Genomic DNA, 18,397 nt, shown 5'->3' on the forward strand with positions numbered 1-18,397 from the left:
ACGTTTGATAGAAACCTTATTAGTAACATTGGATCGCACTTTGGGGCTCCTTTCTGGGGTAAATGGACACCGGACGAGACTGTGCGACTTGCTACCAGCGGCTGGCCTCGGCCGGTACGATCTGATAAGTCAGGTATGCCGTCGAAAGTTTAAGTTGGTACGTACTCTGCTGTCTGAGACGGAATGATCTGCATTCTCACTCGCCTAGCGAAGGACTGGGGCGGCATGATGCTGAAACCGCCGCTCAGCTGGACGCGGGGCACGATGTGACTTGATGATAGATGCGGTGTAAGGAGCAAGAATGTCTATCGGCACCTACCAGGTATGCACTCCCATGTCGTCGTGCGGATAATCGCCTACTATCACGGCCATGGTGGTATAAACCATGTATGTACATACTAATCGATCAGATAGGCAACGGTAAGCCGATAGATAGATAGATAGCACATGTTAAAGAACGGGGTCGATTGGAAGGAGACATATAAGACGTTCATCTGGTTGGTGGGTTCCAGACATGCATGCGCGCATGTCTCTCTACATTACATAGCTACCTTATCATGAGTTATTTCTGTCCCTCCAACCTCTCGATCACAGTCAAAATGAAATCGGCTGTTGGGATACGAGTCTGGCCTTCAACAACGAATGACATATGACGTACAGGCCTTGGCGTTATGTCCGCCCCGCAATCCCAACTGAAGATTGGATGCCCGAATCCCCCAATTTCCAGCTAAGTCCATTAGTAGGTATGCTCTCGTTGTTAGTCAGACGCAAATGGACAGTTGAAAATTCGACGTTGAGATGGCTAGATGTAGGCATTGCCTAATTGGCAAGGTGGCTTGCTGCCACTGCCCTAATAGGCATGAGTTTTTTTTCCCTGTCCACCGTTAGCGAGCACAGCTGGCGCCGCCAGCCACCCCTATTGAAGGTGCTAGCATCGTAGGCCGTCAATCGTAAATGCTTCCTAGGTAGATCCCTGGTGCTTTGGCCCAGCTCGCTTCAGGTGGTTGGGTCGCTATCTGGCCTGGCTCACCGACTCGCCGACAACATGCCAGAAGGTGCGTGTGTAATATCCACCAGCATGCACCTCTAACGACCTGGATCGTGCTTGACCGACGATTAGGGCTGCCTCTAACCTGCATCGGTGCCCTATAAGACGACATTTCCTACAGAGCATCTCCAAGGAAGATGTGTGTGTGCGTGTGTGCCATTTATATGGCCTCTTGGTGTAATGACTTGCCGGTCTTGCCGGACATCCAGGCCTGCGCGCGGAGGAGAAACGAGATGAGGGGTGTAGATTGGAAATCAGTACCTATGGATTGCATGTGGTCAGTAAAATTGTGCCTACCAGGTACGTTACGGCGCCGGGGTGCCTGACTGAATGCAATGCGACCAGATACATCCCGGTCGCTCAATGTCCCAGCAGGCTGCAGCAGGTCGAGAGGCTAGCTGCTAGGCCCGCAGCAGCCGCCAAGTGAGCCGAGAGAAAGAGCTTAGGTTAGGTACAGTAGCCCAGCATTTTGATTATTTTATTACAGCAGACAGCTCGCTAGCAGGAGGTTAGTAGAAAGGGAGAGCAGAGCCGTAGTGGTCGACAGAGACCGAGCTCCCCCAAATTCGAAGCTCCCCCAGCTCCAGCTTTCTTCTCCCCAATCGCCCTTCAATCAAGAAATCTGGCCCAGTCCTACAATCTACCTACATCCTTACACCACATCCTCCAAGGAGTGCGACGACGACGACGACGACGAGGAATATATCGCAGACATTGGCCTCATCCTTTGTCCATTGCCAGCCTCGAGTCAACAAAATTACCGCCGACATGGGCAGCTTTGTTTTCAAGTGGTGAGTCCACATGCACGCATCCATCTGTTCCCCTTCCAATCTGCCCGTCTCGCTCACCCTCCCCGCCCGCGAGAGCTTGGACTTGGAGCGCCATGATAAGCGAAATTCTGCAATCGGCCACGGCAATGCGCGCGCGCACTCACGATGGTCCACCATCTGTCAAAGTGCCCCGTCCGAGGCGCCGTGACTGAAGAAGGCATATGCGCCTCCTGGCGGTTTTGACTTCTCTCCAAAGGCCTTATTAGCCTACACCAGGTCGCGAGAGTTTTAGCCGGCCTCCTTCAGGCACGCGCATCTCGATATTGCAACGCTCAAGCCCTCTGCTTCTGAACGCCATACCTCGCGGGGTTTCGGACACCAGGCTGACAAGACCGTTTCCTTTATTTAGGGAGCATCCTGCGTCCGAAGTCTACGTGACCGGCACCTTCGATGGTTGGAAGAAGACGGAGAAGCTCGACCGAGTCGGCAACCACTTTGAGAAGCTGGTCAAGCTCGAGGATGTTTCGCAGAAGATCGACTACAAGGTTCGTTGCCAACATCCATATTCTCAATACTCAACCTCGCGCGCGCGCCTGTCTGCGCCTGTCCCGTCGCGACCCCAACCAATACCACATCGGACACCCTCCCCGCATACTTCCGCCTCGGTACCTGCGTTGCGCGAAGTTACCGGAAGTCAGAGTTGCGCGCTTGCCACTTACTCAGCAGCTCAGATGTTCCTGTAGGACGTGGTCAGCCCTGTCAGTGATGGATGCTGAACCAACAAGCCCCCGAGTGCCGAAGCTGACGCGGTTGGGTTGGGTGATGTGCGCTGTGTGCTGCGTATTAGTTGCCTTCACAAGGATGCTCTCTTTCGCGTTCTCTTCTGCTTTGTTCTACGCCTATCCGCGGCTTCTCGCCCAGATTGCGCCTCAGTAGGGCTGCATCTACTTTTTTTCTTCTTCTTTTCCATTTCTTCAATTCTCTGTATGATTTCATTTACTAGCGGGCGGATACCTAGCTCGTGCTACATGACGTTAGGCCGATTGCGCAACATTCTTATGGATCGCATGTCAATTTTGGACCTTCTTGCCAGCTTGGAGATTTGCAGCGGTGCGGCGGATCTGCTGATAGGTCAATGGGAGGGTGGTAGCCCAGAAACTCGAACAAGGATTCGAGGATCAGGTGCGAAACAGGGCAGGATCAATAATCAATCGACGGGCTGGGAGGCTAGTCCGGCGATAGGTTACAAGGAGCCTTGGTCCTTTCGTGAGCGCACGGCTTGGGGAGAGGCACGGCACACCCCTACCCAGGATGACGGAAATACCGTCATAGCTTGACAATTTCGCGGCCCTGATAGAACTGGCATTGCTATAGGGCATTGAAACACTGGAACACGAGGGGCAGCTGCTGCAAATGACGCAGTCCTGTCCTCTGTGCACATCCATGTCAACCCCCAGGCCACCCAAACATCAGGCGCCGTTTGCCTTCTCGTACCCCCCAGTCACTCCATATCATCGCCTAGCTGCGGAGTGTTTGTTGTGATTACTTACCCTATTGCCAACTAGAGTGGGCAGTTGGTAGTTTCATTTCCCTTGCGCGCAGTCATTTCCGGGCGTTGCCTTCTTTTCTTTATTCATTCCTCCAAACAAACCTCACTTTGCCTCCAACACCACTGCTTCGTTCCAGTACTGCACAGTTTTTTCTTCCTAAGCAATATTCGAATTGACATCGCCGAGTGTCTTACTGCTATATATCTTCCCAATACGAGCAAAATTCAGAACGGGTTCGACATAGACTAACCACCATCACGCTTCCAAACAGTTCGTTGTTGACGGCGACTGGGTTACCGACCACACTGCGCCTAGAGAAAAGGACTCGAGCGGAAACGAGAACAACGTACTCACCACAGACCGCATCATCAAGGAAGCGCCAGCAACCACCGCCACGATGAGCTCAGCTGCCCCCGAATCAACAACCGCAGCTCTCGCCGCGAGTGCTCCGCTTGAGAAGAAGCAAGCTAGCACCGAGTCCATCCCGGGTACCTTCCCCGAGACACCCGCTGTCGATTCTGGCAACCAAGAGTTCAAAGTCAACCCCATGCCTGCCGTACCTGGTGCCGTCAACCCCGTGCAGCTTGCACCGGGCGAGAAGATCCCTGACCACCTGGCCAGCGGAAGCACCGCCACAAACAACGTGGATTTGGACCCCAAGTCCTACATGACGCCCGACGAAGGTGAGATTCCAAAGATATGAAACCATCCGCCATGCACGCTGCTGATGATTTATAGTCGCGGCGGCTGCCTTCTTGTCATCTGCTGCCCCCGCTTCTACCACTGCTGCCTTGGCTGCGGAGGCTCCTTTGGAGAACCCCTTGGAGGTGAACAAGGTGCCTGCGGTCGTAAAGGAAAGCCAAGCGAAAGCTCATGTCGCGCCCGAGGCAAGCGCAAACCCGGAAGAGGTGAAGGAGAAGGCCCATGTCGAGGAAGAACTGTTGGAAAAGGTCAAGGAGGCGCCATCGACTGCCGAGGGCACTGCTGGTGAGGGCACTGACAAGACGGAGAACACTGTTAGCGCCGAAGAAGCTGCTGCATCCGTTGCCGCAGCTGCGACAGCCCTCGGTGGTGCCGCTTTGGCGGGAGCCATTGCCGCCAAAGACATCGCGGCTGAGAAGGCCGCTACCGCCGCGACCACTGCGCAGGCGAGCGCCACCGAGGCTGCCACTGGGCTGCCCGACTCGGTAAAGGAGATGCTGCCCGAGTCCGCCAAGTCTGCTATCGCCACGGCCTCCGAGGAACAAGCCATCCCTAAGGAGCAAACAATCCAGGAAGTTTCCCCTTCGGTACCTGTCGAGGTGAAGCACTCGATTGCCGAGTCCGGCGAGAGTCCCGAGGCCGCCGCCAGCACCCTCGCCGTCGCGGAGAAGAAAGTCATGGAGGCCGAACTCTTGAAGGAGGTGGAGCCCACAGAGAAGGCCGCTGAGACATCGACAGAAACGCCTGCTGAGTCATCTAAGCTGCCCCAGACGGATGTGTCCGACAAGGCTGTTATCGTACCGGTCATTGAGGAACCTAAGGAGACTGTGAAGCCCGAGACAGCGCTGGACGTTGGCGGTCTCGAACCTAAGGAAACCGTCAAGCCCGAGACTGCGCTGGAGGTTGGTGGGCTCGAGAGCGCTGCTGCTGCTCCCGCCGCTCCAGCCTCGACGGAAGATGGTGCTGCTACTACGAACGGAGCACCAACAGCTGCCGCTGTCGACCCTAATACCGAGGCCAAGCCTGCAACTGAGGCCACCACCACTGATTCCGCTACCACCGAGGCTAAGTCCGCGACCGAGGCCCCTACTGAGACCAAGCCTTCTACTGAGGCCCCGGCCGCAAGCTTATCTGCCAAGACTGCCGAGAGCAACGGGTCTGACGACAAGCCGAAGAAGAAGAACCGGCTAAGCAGCTTCTTCCAGAAGCTCAAGCCTGGCAAGAAGTCGACCTAAATTTGGTCTGTTGGTCCGCGTCAGGTGCTCCTTGTTGAACCCAGCGTCAGCAAAAGCGCCGTGGGCTTGGTTTCCTGCTTGGTCTTTCGATAGTTGTTGATAGTTTATGATTCCCCCTCGTGTCCGTACAGGCAGAGCAATTGAAGTTTGTTCAGGTTTCGTTTGTACAGGTTTCATGTATAATAATACCGGTTCCTTCAGTGATCTCTTTATCCGTTTTGTTGGGCTAAGATACCGTGAACACAGCGGGCATCTAGCGTGAAGGTCCAGCTGTACTGATGAGTAAAATGTGATCTCTGCAATTGGTGTGTCGTGATGATACAAGCATACTAACTAAGGGATACATCCGAGTTGCACAGTCGGTGATTGTTCTAGACGAGTATCTGCTGGACATGAGAGCAGCGAGATATCCTCGACGAATACGCTGGTGTGTCAACTTTGGTTAGGGGATTGCAGCTTGCGACTGATTTTTACATATACGATGAATGTTGCTGGCGGAGTGGTCGCCGCCGACCTGCTGGGTAGAATAGAGTCAGTCTGATCGAAACTGGCGCTTGTCCCACTCTATTTGGACGACCTATCTATCACTCGTATAAATTGCAGTGCCCCCGCCTTGAGGAGGAGGAAAAAGGAAATTGGGACATTACACGGATTGCACACAACAGTTGGATCCGCAATAGCAGTTGGTATAGATGCGAATCCAAAAAGCAGTAGAAGCAAAAGAAAAAACTCAGGTCAATGCGAGAATCGAACTCGCGTCTCGGGAAGAATTGATTTTGATGTTGTCAAAATCCCACGTGCTAACCCCCTACACTAATCGACCTGTGAGACTAGTTGGATCAGGCAGTCGCCTGCTGATCTTCGGAGACAAGTGCTTTCTAACGCGGTATATGTTGCACAACTTGCATACTACCATCCCTCGTGCCCGCCAACAACGATGGCGCCTGCATCTTATGCAACACTACAACACTGCAACACTCGTTGGCTTCGAAGTTATCCAAGAAGCTGAGATCAGCATCGTGCGTCTTTCGCACAAGGTTGGTACTGGATTCGTGGCGGGTTTCAGGGCTACCTCTTCAAATCCATTTCATGCGTTGTTTGTAGATCGCTCCAATCCACAGGCGTTTACACACATTCGTTTGGACTTCAGCATCTCATCACCCTACACAACTTCTTCACGGCTCACCTACTGCTACTTTCGTTTCCGCCTGGTCGCCCCTTTTACAGGTCGGACCTGCCAAACCGGCGGTGATGTTGGTTCATTCTCTCGCCAAAGCGGCAAATGCTGGGCCAATTCGACCCAGCACAGCCAGCAGTCGTAAGCCCAACACCGCCGGTCAAGTGCACACAATGCTACATATCTTACGGAGTAAGATGCTTGCGATCTGTGGAGATCTGCGCTTGAGCCGCTCGAAACCAAGCTTTCTCGATATGGCGATCATAGATTGGCACCCTTGGCATCAAACTTCGATGGCGGGTCGGCACTGTAACTGTTCTTCTGACGGTCCACGCAACCGCATGCAGATCGACAAGCCACTGAGTGATACACTGGCCTGGTGCATGAAGAAGAAGAGGCAACCGGCAACACGGCTACTGTCTTACTTGTCTGCGCATGGCGGACAGACGTGCAACTGGCAGTCACCCTGCACGCCGCCTGCATGCACTCACTCGATAGACCGACGGACATTCTTCGGTATTTAGTCGTCAGGAGCTCATGCCGAACTACTTTTTCGATAAGAGGCGATGGCAAACTACGGCAATCAATGGAAAACGGATTTCGGGAGGATGAACACGAATCAGCGTGTTATTACATGCATACGATTACGCATCTGGAACATCCGAAGAGGGATTGGTTCGGTATTTCCGTCGCAGACTGAGGGACTGTGGGACGATGTTTTATTACCGGAGGAGACCTTGGAGGGGCGAGGAAGAGACTCCGCTCAACAACAACGAACGACGGCTTCCGAATGGCTGGTCTCGTTCGTATGCGTCCTTATCATCCGCTCGGCCTCTCTTCGTCGGCGAACCACTCCTCCAACACGCCATTGAGCCAGTCGGCCCTCTCCTGTATCGGCGCATGCCCCATCCCCTCGACGACGATCGCCCTGGCCGGCCGCAGTTCTGCCATCAGGATCCGCCCAAGATCTACCGGCATCAGGCCGTCCGCGTCGCCATGCAGAACCAGGATGCGCTCCCGGCCCACCTCGTCGCCTAGCGACTGCAGCTGTTCCGCGCTCAGGGAGTGTCGGGCCGCTGCGAACACCTGCATCCAGTGCCCTGTCCGCGTGATGTGGCCCCGGCGGTGCTTCGCTATCTCGCCCGCGGCCCAGCGCTCGTAGTTGGTGTCGAACCTCGGCATGGGCATGGGCATGGGCATGGGCCGCCGGGCCTTATGATCCGCACCCTTTTCTTCTTCCACATCTTCGTCTACGATGTCGTCGTCCGCCGGCAGCGCAGCGAGCCACGACGCCGGGAAGCAGGCCCGGGCGATGCCCTGGACGTCCGCCTCCAACGACTTGGGCGCCACCATGCCCCAGATACGAGACAGGTGCTCCGACCACGAGCCGCTCGTCGCCCGCTCGTAGCGGGCCGTCGTGGACCAGAGCGCCAGCTTCGCGATGCGGCCCGGGGCTTGGCGCGCGACCTCCTGGGCGATCATGCCGCCCAGGCTGCCGCCGCCGACGTGGAGCGACCGCGGCGCGGTCCAGCCCACGTGGTCCGCGACCTCGAGCAGGTCGCGCGCCAGCCCGGGCGTGGTGTAGCCGCCCTTCATGGCGTGGAGCGGCTTGTCGGACGCGCCGACGCCGAGGTTGTCTACCAGCAGGACCGAGTAGCGGTCCCCGTGCAGGTGGCCGAAGTGGTAGGTCTGGCGCTGCCAGTCGGCCCTGGTTACGCCCAGGCCCCCTATGAGCTAAATTCAGGGGTGTGTGTCACACATGGTTCTTAGTCAAAATGTCTCTCCTTTCACCACCTGATGATGGATTGATTCTTTCCTTGTATTATGACTGGGTGCTCGATGGAGACCGACAGACCCGACCACGCTACCAAGAACAGAAGCCTCGTGGTGGTGACACTATAAAAAGAGCCTCGGAGGTGTTGTTCGCGAGGGAGGAAAAAGGCTGGGGGCGCGAGAACGTACCATCATCTTGGTCGGACCGTTACCGTGGATCCCCCAACTGATGTTGTAGGGGCCGCCTCTGGTAGCGCCCACCGGCAGGAGCCCGCTCTGGTGCGGCCTGAGCTTCCAGACTGCCGTCTCGAAAGCCGGGTGGCGTGTGATCTGGGCGATGGTCGGGAAACGCATCATCGTTCGTTGTCCATACGCTTTTCTTCTTCTTCTTCTTCTTCAATACAACCTCTTGGAACGGGTGTAGCAACCCGAATGTAGAAGTAGCGCAGTGCGGAATTTGCGAACTGCGGCTTTACTCTTCCGTACGTCAGAATAATCTACATCGTACGACTGGGTGTCGTCAAATAATGGGTTTTTTCTTTGTCTGCCAAGCGGCTCGAGGTAGTAAGCATGACCGGCGACGGACCACCTTGCTGACTAGTCGGTCGAATTGCCCCGAGCCTGCCGCCTTGAAATGTGAGAGGCAATGGGATAACGGTAGATAGACCCAGCGGCGATGACGATGATGCTATTCTCTTGCTTTTTGCCCTTTACATGGTGCAGGCTAGCTAATAAGGTCCCGCTCATTGGGAGATCAAGCTTAGGAACCGGAATAAATGGCCGTCAGAAATACGACCGACTGACTACCTATGGACATTCAAAACAAAGGGTTAAATTAAATCTCAATATAGGAATGAATCTATCTCAAGGGCATCTGAAATGTACGAAATTTTATTCACATAAGTCATATCGAGTGTCTTTGGTGTGTGACGCGTATACTGATCTAACTTACAGAAAAGAAAGTGGCTGAGTCTCATCCGCACGCAGTTACGAAATATCAAGTAAATTGCTAGCTGCTCCGTCAATGGCTTGTAGCCAGCAGTCCCGACGGATAATAAAAAAGGATGGGTGCAATTGTCGTACCAAAGCAAGCCGGACTACAAAAATGAAAGATTCGAAAAGCAAAAACAGATCGACGCGAGCAGGATTCGAACCTGCGCTCCCGAAGGAAATAGATACCTAGAATCAAGGATCCAATTCTAGTCTATCGCATTAGACCACTCTGCCATCGCGCCTTGTGGTGGTGTTGATGTGCAGTGACCCGTTATTGGGTCCTGAGTAGTCTGTAGCAACCTAGTTAAGCAGCTGCGCGCACTACACCTACAAACCTACAACTCTACTACCCAGGCGCTACGGAGAGAAAATTGCTTGGTAGGACTAGAAGATGGGGGAGGCCTGGTTGGTGCGTGTTTGGCGGCAGGCCGGCCCCTCTCTGATCTGACTGGAGCTGGCCATTGCACTCACAGAAAATTTCCTCCAGTCTCTAATCCAACCCACCCTTTCTCACCCTCCCACTTTTCGGACTTTCGGCATCAGGCTGGCTGCGCGCTGCATGCAGTTTGTCGTTGCATCCTCCGGAAGCGGCAGTTGCATGACCACTGGATGCTCGTTCGGCGCGCTTCTCCAGTTTCTGCCAGCCTGGATCTGACGGTCCATCCACGCATGAATTCGCTAGCATACGCGCCCGTTCAACTCTCGGACTCTTGCCCACTATTGCCATCTCGTGAAACTCGGTCTCCAGGGCCTCCTGCTCCTGGCCTCCTGAGGTCGGGCATACGACCGACCCAGGTTCGAGGGTGTGAGTGAGAGCGAGCGAGTGAGCGAGCGAGTGATTTTGATTCGAATTCCCTCTCACCGTCCTCACACCGCTCTGCGCTCTGTAAATCCGAACGAACATCCCTTTGCTAGGGGTGCAACATACATGACCGCTAAGGTTCAGAGATAACGGGCGCTGGAAACATTCCAGGTGAGATGTTGAAACAAAACTGGCCAGGACTTACAGATCATCCTACGTCGCTGCGTTGGAGTATCGACCCTGTATGGAACCTGTTTGCATGCCTTTCCCATGTCGCCAAGCTGCCAAGGAGCCTGGGGAACGCCCCAATGCTTCTATATATTACGTCAGCCGCCTCTGATTTGCAGGCAATCTCTGCCCGAACGTGGTACTAGGGTCCTATAGAATTGCAAACTTTACTAATAATATCCAAAATGTGACCCCAAAGGGCAAACCCCGTATGGGAAGAACGTTTACCCTCGCGGTTCATCTTACCTACTACTTACCTTACCCTAGTACGGAGATGCAGTAGTATTGATGTAGTGTGTAGTATCTAGAGCGCGACGGCGCGGATGGCCATCCTACCCTCCAGGGAGATCATCAATCGTCCTTTTCCCTCCGACACTAGCTGGTCTTGGAGACCATTCCATGTAACCAGCTTGCCAGGCTGGTGGTATCAGCAGTGTTCAGTGTTCACATGCACATCTAGATGAAAGAGCGTGTTTCGTACGCAGGCGGTTGACTCGAGACCAAAACGACCTTGAGGCTGGGAGAGAGAGACCGCGCTTTTGGAGACCGGCGCAGATGGGGTCGTCCCTCGTGTCGCTTCCCATAACTGGGCCAGCCAAAGGGATGTGATTTGTAAAATAGTGATAATTCGAATGACAATTGGAGTGACAATTGCTCAGATCTTGCGCTACTGCACCTGCTAATCTGGTGGATGCTCCTCTAAACATCCAAACCCGTAATGTACGACTAGGTACATGTAGGGGGTAGTGAGGAAGCAGGGGCAGGGGGATGTACAGTATGCGCTCCTGAGGAATTCGAGACCATCAGCAACACACTTTGAAAACAATGGCAAATGGTGGCTAGTCTTCGGAGAAAAGCCGACGACACCTACCCGATAGTTGATCAACAAGCTTGCATGGGCGTACGTAGTAGATGTGCAGCATGCCTGCACGCATGGCCCAGTAAGCAGTAGAGACACGTCCAACCATTAGCCGATCCCTACTGCAACTGCAAGTGCTCGCTGCCAAAGCAGGGCACGGCGCCGACAATCAGACCAGGCATGACCAAGCCGCGGATGGCGTGTTCGGTTCAGGTCGAGGCGGGCGGGCAGGCGGGCAAAGTCCAGCAAGTCGACAGTCTGGTGCAGGTACCCAGAACGGACTGGACCCTAGCCGTGCGGTAGTAGTAGCAGGCTCAGAATTGTCGTCCCCTTATCCATCTGGACGGATCTCCGGCAAAGGAGCGTTTTGTTGCGCCATTAGGCCCGAAAAGTTGGAAAGGGGAGAAAGGCCACCTCGCTTCATGGCCAAGCAGCGAGACGGGGGACGGGCACAAAGTGCGGTTTGCGGTGGAGCCCAGGCCAGCCGGATATTGCGCCGGTTATCGCATCACGCAGTTTGAACTTGCTTCATCTTGGGGTGATGGAAAGTAGTGAAAGTAGGTACTTTGGTGGTCAGGTAGAGAGGTAGGCGTCCAGGGTATCAATGTAGTTGTTGTTGATGGAAACCATTCCATTCAGTCCAAACCAACCGGGATGCGAAAAGCCCGACTTCTTCTACCCCACGTTTCCAAGGCGTGGGGGAATCAAGGGCCCTCGCGCAAGCCAAGACAATTAATTACAAGCGCGCGAGTCAGAAACTTCCATTGTGTACATGATTTTCTGCTGCAAGAAATGCTTAGCATTTGCTTGGGGTGAGGCTCCCGCCAAGAAACCGTTCGCGGGGAGGCGTGGCAGAATGAGCGGTTCCCTAGGCTGGGCATGCCGGGCACTGGTCACGCTGGGACACACGCTGGGGACGCTGGGACGCTCATTGCTGGGCTGGGTATGTAACATGGAAGCTTCTGTGGACTGCGACAGGTGACGGGCTCGGACTGGCTGCAAGCCTGCACAACCTACGTAGGTAATCAATCCTTCGGCCAACTTCCGCAACAAAACTACCAACTCCTAACATCAGATGGCAAGTGTGACGTCTGCCAGTCTGCCCGTCTGACTATCATACATGTAGGCATCCTGCTACATCGGCTGGCGGCTGGCGGCTGGCGTCTGGAGTCTGGATTCTGGATTCTGGATTCTGGCCTGACTCTTGCTTGATGGAGGCGTGCGTCGCCCTGCCGTCCCGTCCGTTGGAATATTTGGCCGCTGCTGCTGCCCAGTGTTGTCGGGCGTACCTGCTGGAACTGGTCATCTTGCAATATGGGATCCCAAGATCCGAGGCAAAAACTGGATGCCCACTCTGGTGACTCTTCGACTCTTCAGCGTTCTGCACAGAAGGTCGCGGAGTCGCCCCGCAAGCGCGCGAGTCGGTGGTGGATCGGGATCCAGCCGCTACCTGCGGACTCGCCGAGAAAGCACCGCTCTGTGGGAAACATTTACATCGACACAAGTACCTCCACCAACGGCTTTGTACACTACCATACGAGACTGCCACGAACGGCCTAGTGCCCGAGCCAGCCTTCGCTTCGGGCATAGGAGTACGAGCGACATGGGCGAAATGGCCGCTTCACTGCCAAACTGCTCACTGCTTTTGCCTGGCCTGGCCTGCCGGCCGGCCATGCTACCACCAAGGACCACCGGCGACCACCACCACCAGCACTACGAAACATAACGTACCATTCATCTGGACTGGCCCCGCCCCATCTCGTCATGGACAGGCCTGTCTCCCTCTGCTGCTGAACGAACCTGGCAAGGATCTTGCTCAACATTCCTGCCTCTGTTTGCCTCTGTCCTCCATACTGCTTCTGTGGAGAGCGATGATGTTCACCGACTCGCTACCACTCCCGTGGGGTTCCAGCCGCCTGTCCGTCTCTCGAAACTGTTGCAGGGTCCAATCTCAATCTGATGGAGGGGCAGCCGCGATCGAGGAGGCGGCGCGGTCCATCTCCTGAGCCCCGAGGGACTGGATATTAGAAGGCCTCGTCCCCTCCTGAGTCCTTCCTTCCCGTCCTCTTGCTCCTGCTTCATCCCATCCTCCCCAAGCCCCTACCAATACGCCGTGCAAGATGCCTTTCGGACTTACCGGCCGCGCGTTGGCGCGAATGCAGACGGCGCTCATTGTCGCCCCCGCCTTCATCCTCTTTGGCTACAACCAGGCCGGTCTCGGTGGTCTCCTCACAGAAGATGACTGGGTGAAGACCTTCCCCGCGATCGACACCGTCCATGCTAAGGGCGCCGAGAAGTCCCAGAAGTCCACCATCCAAGGATTGGTCGTCGCCGTCTTCGTCATAGGCGCCCTCTTCGGCTCGCTGTCTTGCTCCTGGTCCGGCAATGCCTTCGGCCGCCGCAACGTCATCTTCTTCGCTGCCATCTGCACCCTGATCGGTGAGATCCTGGAAGCTTCGTCCTTCAGCCTCGCCCAGTTCATCGTTGGTCGTATCATTATCGGTGCCGGTGTTGGCCAGCTGAGCTCCATCGTGCCGGTATGGCTTAGCGAAACCTCGGGCGCCAAGAACCGAGGCCAGACTGTCGTCGTGTCCGGCCTGTTCATCTGCCTCGGATACGTCCTTGAGTCCTGGATCGACCTCGGTTTCTTCGAGTTCAAGGAGGGCCCGGTTACGTGGCGGCCCCCGATTGCCATTGCCATCTTCTTCTCCCTCGTCCTCATGGCCTCCATCTACATGTTCCCCGAGTCTCCTCGTTGGCTCGTCATGAAGGGCCGCGTGGAAGAGGCACGACCGCTTGTTGCCATGCTGCGAGGCCACGCGGTGGACTCTCTCGAAGTGTCGTCCGAGATCGCCGGCATTGAGTACTCCCTCGAGGAGACCAGCAACACCGCGGTCAAGCTCACCGACATGCTGAAGATGGGCGAGGACAAGCTGGCCTACCGATTCGGACTCTGCATCCTGCTGCAGTTCTACCAGCAGATGTCGGGCAGCAACCTGATCAGCGTGTACGCGACCATTCTGTTCCAGAACAACCTCCACCTGGGCAGTGAGCTCGCCCGCGTGCTTTCCGGCGGCGCTCTGACCTGGAAGTTCCTCGCCTCCTTCATCGCCTTTTTCACCATCGACCGCTTCGGCCGTCGCGCCTTGTTCATCATTTCGGGCGCCGGCATGGCCTGCTGCATGGTTTCGCTCGCGATTACCACCAGCTTCCCCGAGGAGAACCGAGGCGCCATGATTGCTGCCGGGTGCTTCATCTACCTCTACAACACCTTCGTCCCCATCGGCTTCCTGGGCGCCAACTTCCTTTACTGCACCGAGGTCGCGCCTCTTCGACTCCGTATGGCCATGTCTTCCATCTCTACCGCCAACCACTGGCTTTGGTATGCGCTCCCCGAGGAATTGTTTTGTGACGTCTCCAATACTAACAGGTCGCAGGAACTTTGTCGTTGCCATGGTCACGCCTGTCGCCGTCAACACGATCGGCTGGCAATACTACATTGTGTTCGCCGTCATCTCGGCGTGCATTCCCGTCACGGTGTACTTCCTGTTCCCCGAGACGATGGGCCGCAACCTGGAGGAGATCGACATGATGTTCAAGGAAGCCCCGTCCGTCTGGGCTGCCGTCAAGTTCGCCAAGAGCCGGCCGATCGCGATGCCGCAGGAGTACTCGTCCAAGGATGAGAAGGCGGACCACGTCGAATCGGGCTCGAACGCCTAGGTTGGGCCGGCTGCGGAGACGTTTCTTTCTTTGTCGGATGGAAAGAAGTAGACATGAAAATAGCGAGGCGCATTTGTTTTTCTCATGATTCCAGGATATGTTTATAGCTGCAGCGGTTGTATATATTGAACTGTTTTGGAGGCTGCTTTCAATAACGAAATTTACGATTTCAGACGATCATTTTGTCAAGTTCGAGCTCAGGGGCTATGTCGTGATTTGTTCGGTATGCACAGGCGGCTTGGCAAGAATTACCCCACTTGGTGGGATGAGATCCTTCTTCACACCTTGGCGCAGTCGTCATGGCGCATGGCAACTCGATTGCCTTGCAAGCTGCATGGATGGATGATTCTCTGTGGTTCAGGCAACCACCTTTGCGAAGATGTGAGCGCTCCTATGGTTGGCGGGCGACACTTCGCTTGTGAAAACCCGCGTCGCTCGTCGCACGGGCACACATCACACATACTCAACTCCTACGGTTTCATCCATCCGTCCAGCCGCCATATCCGCCTCTTCTTCTCGCGAACGATACCATGGCAAACGCAGCAGCAGCAGCAGCAGCAGCAGCAACAGCAGCACGCAGGACCCCTCTCCCCCTCGAGCTCCCGGCCCGCCAGGCCAAGGTCGTGCAGGCCGCCATCGAGCACTGGGCCGGCAACGAGAGCGGGCTCCTGTCGCCCGAGCTGGCGGCGCAGCTCCGCGCTTCGGTCGCGGTCCGCGGCTTCCCCTGGGACGCGTTCGCCAAGTACGCCCTGCGGCTCGCGGTGCTGTGTCTGGTCGTCGCCGTGTTCAGCGCGCTTGTCGAGGACGCGTTTGCGCGGTTCTGGCGGCGGGTCCGCGCGGTGCCGGCGGGGTGGCGGAGTTTGGGGACGGCGGGGGTGGGGGCTGGGGTGCATTATTGGGCGTTTTACCACTGGCGGCGGCAGCAGAGTCAGGAGCAGAGGGTGTTTGCGAATGAGGCGGTTCACGCGGTTGGGGCTTTGTTGTTTGCGTCGGCGGCGTTGCAGCTTTTGGATGCGTTGGATCAGATCTTGAGAGCGCACACGAAAAGAAGGACCGCCGCAGCACTACCGCTGCGGCCGATTCGGCTCCCTGGGAGAAGAGGGAGGAGAAGAGCCGTGGCAGTAAAAACGACCGGCCGCCGCCGCATGACGAAGAGACACACAAGGCCAGGGAGACTGAACTCAAAGCACGGATACAGCTCAGGGACCGGGTTTATCGTGCGGTCATCCTGCTCTTGGCTTTCTACGGCCTCGTGGCGCTGTTGACCGGGTCCAATTTCATCTGGTCGTGCGCCATGATCGCCTGGTCCTACTGGTTCGGGGCCATGACTTGCTACTTGTACGTACAATAGTACTCTAAATAACCCCAATCCTAACCCCAACCCCAACCATACCCGGCACGTTTGCATATATGCTGCTAAATTGGGGACGCCATTATACAGTTGGAGCACGTACGCGATCTTCATGGAGTCGCCGGTCCGCTTCGTCGGCCTGGGCGCCGCCCTCATCGGCACCTCCTATCTGATGCGGGACGGCCCCCCCCCCGGCCACCGTCGCGATGTGGTCCACGACGCGAATCTGGGGCCTGCTGTCCCTGTTCGTCGCGCTCTGGATCCAGTCGCTGTACCACGTATTTTCACCCAGCAGCCGGGACCGGCTGCGGCACTTCCTGCACTTCTGCGCCTTCTTCGCCGCCGCGGGCGCGAGCGTCGGCCACGGCCTCGGCTACGACGACGCGACGACCAAAGGGTTCGGCCTCGCGTTCCTGGGCATCAACCTCTACACCAAGTTCTGGGAGTTCTGCTGGGGCTGGTACAAGCCCCTCCTCTTCGCCGTGCTCGCCGGCACGTTCGCCATGGCCGGCCGGTTCGCCGAGGAGCTGTGGCATATGTGGGCTCTGGCGAGGCTGGCGGGGCAGTAGGGAAAGGGCGATAGACAGGATGGCAGCCTGTTTGGCGTTTTGTGGCGTTTTGGGGCGTGTGGATGTGTGTGCCTGTTTCATATTAAGAGTACACTGGATGAATGTGAATGTAGGCCTCCATTTGGCTCGTCTCTGTTGAGGGGGGACAGGGTTTCCCCGCAGCGTGGTTGCCTGCCGGCTAGGCGTCCAGGGATGGTTGCAAGTTACCGAGCTGTTGGGTATGTGGTATGTAGGCAATGTCGCATTATACGTATGTGATTGCAATTCATACAGGATTGGTTCGCATAGTCGTACGATTTCTCACCGGACAACATCAATCCCCCCCCTCAATCTCGATTGTCCTGTCCCCTCCTCTCTTTTCACTCGTTCCACCTCGTCGCGCCGCGCCGCGTGGGACAGACATCGACCAAGCCCAGCACCGACAACCCATAGGGCTGACGATGACCCGACCACCTTCGCTGCCACGACACGCCCTGGGCAGGGTTCTGCGGCTGGTCGATGAGGCAGTGATTCCCCCTTGAATCTTTGGATTTCTATCCTCAGCCTGGGTCGTTATACAATTGGGAAAAGCGAAGGAACCAGTATGTCACCGACTTATAAATTTGAGAACAGCTTGACGGGGCGTATGTATTAGTTCGAAAAACACGTTGCGCCGTCCGAGCTCAGAAGGGGATGTTTATTTCATTCAGGTATGACGGGATCCCCCCTCAGCTCACCCTGTTGTCCCACACTTCCTGACGAATACTCTTCTCGTTTTGCCTTAGGAGCACCATCCTAAACAGGGTTTCGGCGGGCAAGCGACTGGTCGGCCTGGAGGGGGACATCGTCCGCACCAGAAGAGATTGTACCGAATGCCGCCACGTCCGAGTGCCTCCGAAAACGTTATGGGCCGAGGGAGACGCCGGAGCCCACAAGAGCGAGGACAGCAACCATTTCGGACCCGTTCCGATGAAAAACGTAGAAGGGGTGATCCCATTCATCCTCTACCCGTTCAAGTACTGGGGCAGGGTGCGGTGGTGGGAGTATCATGATTCCATCTTGAAGGAGAGACTCGTGACCGATCCCAAAGAGGTGAAGGCGCTGGAGGAGAAGGGGGCGAAGCTCGACTTTGTCATGAGTCGAGCGTTTGAGCAACACTTCATACAAAGGCGGCTCAAGGAGCAAGAGGAGACGGGCGAGATCGACTACCAAGCCGAGGCCGTCCGGGGGATGGCGGCCCAGTTCCTGCAGGAAGCGAGCGTGCGGTGTCTGCAAGTGCAGGCGGCCAACAGAGCGAAGAAAGCAAACGCCATAGTAGGAGACACCGCCGCAAGCGAAGTGCAGAAGAGCTGGGCCGCGGCTCGAAAAGGACAAGCCGCCGGGGCCGCCCCCGGCACAACCCGCATGCAAGCCGTCCAGGCGGAGGATACCGTGTTGGGACGCTGGCTGGCCCACGGCGGGAGGTCGCAGTTGCTGGGGAAGGACGTGGTGCTGCTCACGTTGCCGAGCGCGATCAGCGAGGAAGACCGGAGGATCTTGCGGAAGAAGGCGGAGCTTACAAAAGAGAAGACGGGCTGGACTTATCAGTTCAGGTTTGCCGGATGAATCTAGAGTCAGAGAGAGACGCATGCGAAGAATGGC

At 56.2% G+C, this 18,397-nt stretch overlaps 4 protein-coding genes across 4 annotated transcripts; 3 read left to right on the forward strand and 1 right to left on the reverse strand.

The window, feature by feature from the left end:
• Positions 1-1,816: 1,816 nt before the first annotated feature.
• On the forward strand, positions 1,817-5,305 carry PG986_012171 (uncharacterized protein; the record flags this gene model as incomplete). Its single annotated transcript, XM_066848393.1, has 4 exons — positions 1,817-1,839; positions 2,228-2,363; positions 3,640-4,051; positions 4,107-5,305. The coding sequence occupies 4 exons, from the start codon at positions 1,817-1,819 to the stop codon at positions 5,303-5,305; spliced, it is 1,770 nt and encodes a 589-aa protein (XP_066695089.1).
• A 1,996-nt stretch (positions 5,306-7,301) lies between these two features.
• On the reverse strand, positions 7,302-8,612 carry PG986_012172 (uncharacterized protein; the record flags this gene model as incomplete). The annotated part of the gene is made up of 2 exons (XM_066848394.1): positions 7,302-8,216; positions 8,445-8,612. 2 exons carry the CDS (start codon positions 8,610-8,612, stop codon positions 7,302-7,304), a joined length of 1,083 nt encoding a protein of 360 aa, XP_066695090.1.
• Positions 8,613-13,257: 4,645 nt separating this feature from the next.
• Positions 13,258-14,857, forward strand: PG986_012173 (uncharacterized protein; the record flags this gene model as incomplete). Its single annotated transcript, XM_066848395.1, has 2 exons — positions 13,258-14,519; positions 14,575-14,857. 2 exons carry the CDS (start codon positions 13,258-13,260, stop codon positions 14,855-14,857), a joined length of 1,545 nt encoding a protein of 514 aa, XP_066695091.1.
• A 530-nt stretch (positions 14,858-15,387) lies between these two features.
• PG986_012174 (uncharacterized protein) lies at positions 15,388-18,361 on the forward strand (the record flags this gene model as incomplete). The annotated part of the gene is made up of 5 exons (XM_066848396.1): positions 15,388-15,687; positions 15,909-16,195; positions 16,299-16,773; positions 17,390-17,400; positions 17,560-18,361. The coding sequence occupies 5 exons, from the start codon at positions 15,388-15,390 to the stop codon at positions 18,359-18,361; spliced, it is 1,875 nt and encodes a 624-aa protein (XP_066695092.1).
• Positions 18,362-18,397: the final 36 nt, after the last annotated feature.

The sequence above is a fragment of the Apiospora aurea genome, assembly GCF_038362705.1.
Source record: "Apiospora aurea strain CBS 24483 chromosome Unknown utg000008l_segment0_segment0, whole genome shotgun sequence".
NCBI classification, from domain to species: domain Eukaryota; kingdom Fungi; phylum Ascomycota; class Sordariomycetes; order Amphisphaeriales; family Apiosporaceae; genus Apiospora; species Apiospora aurea.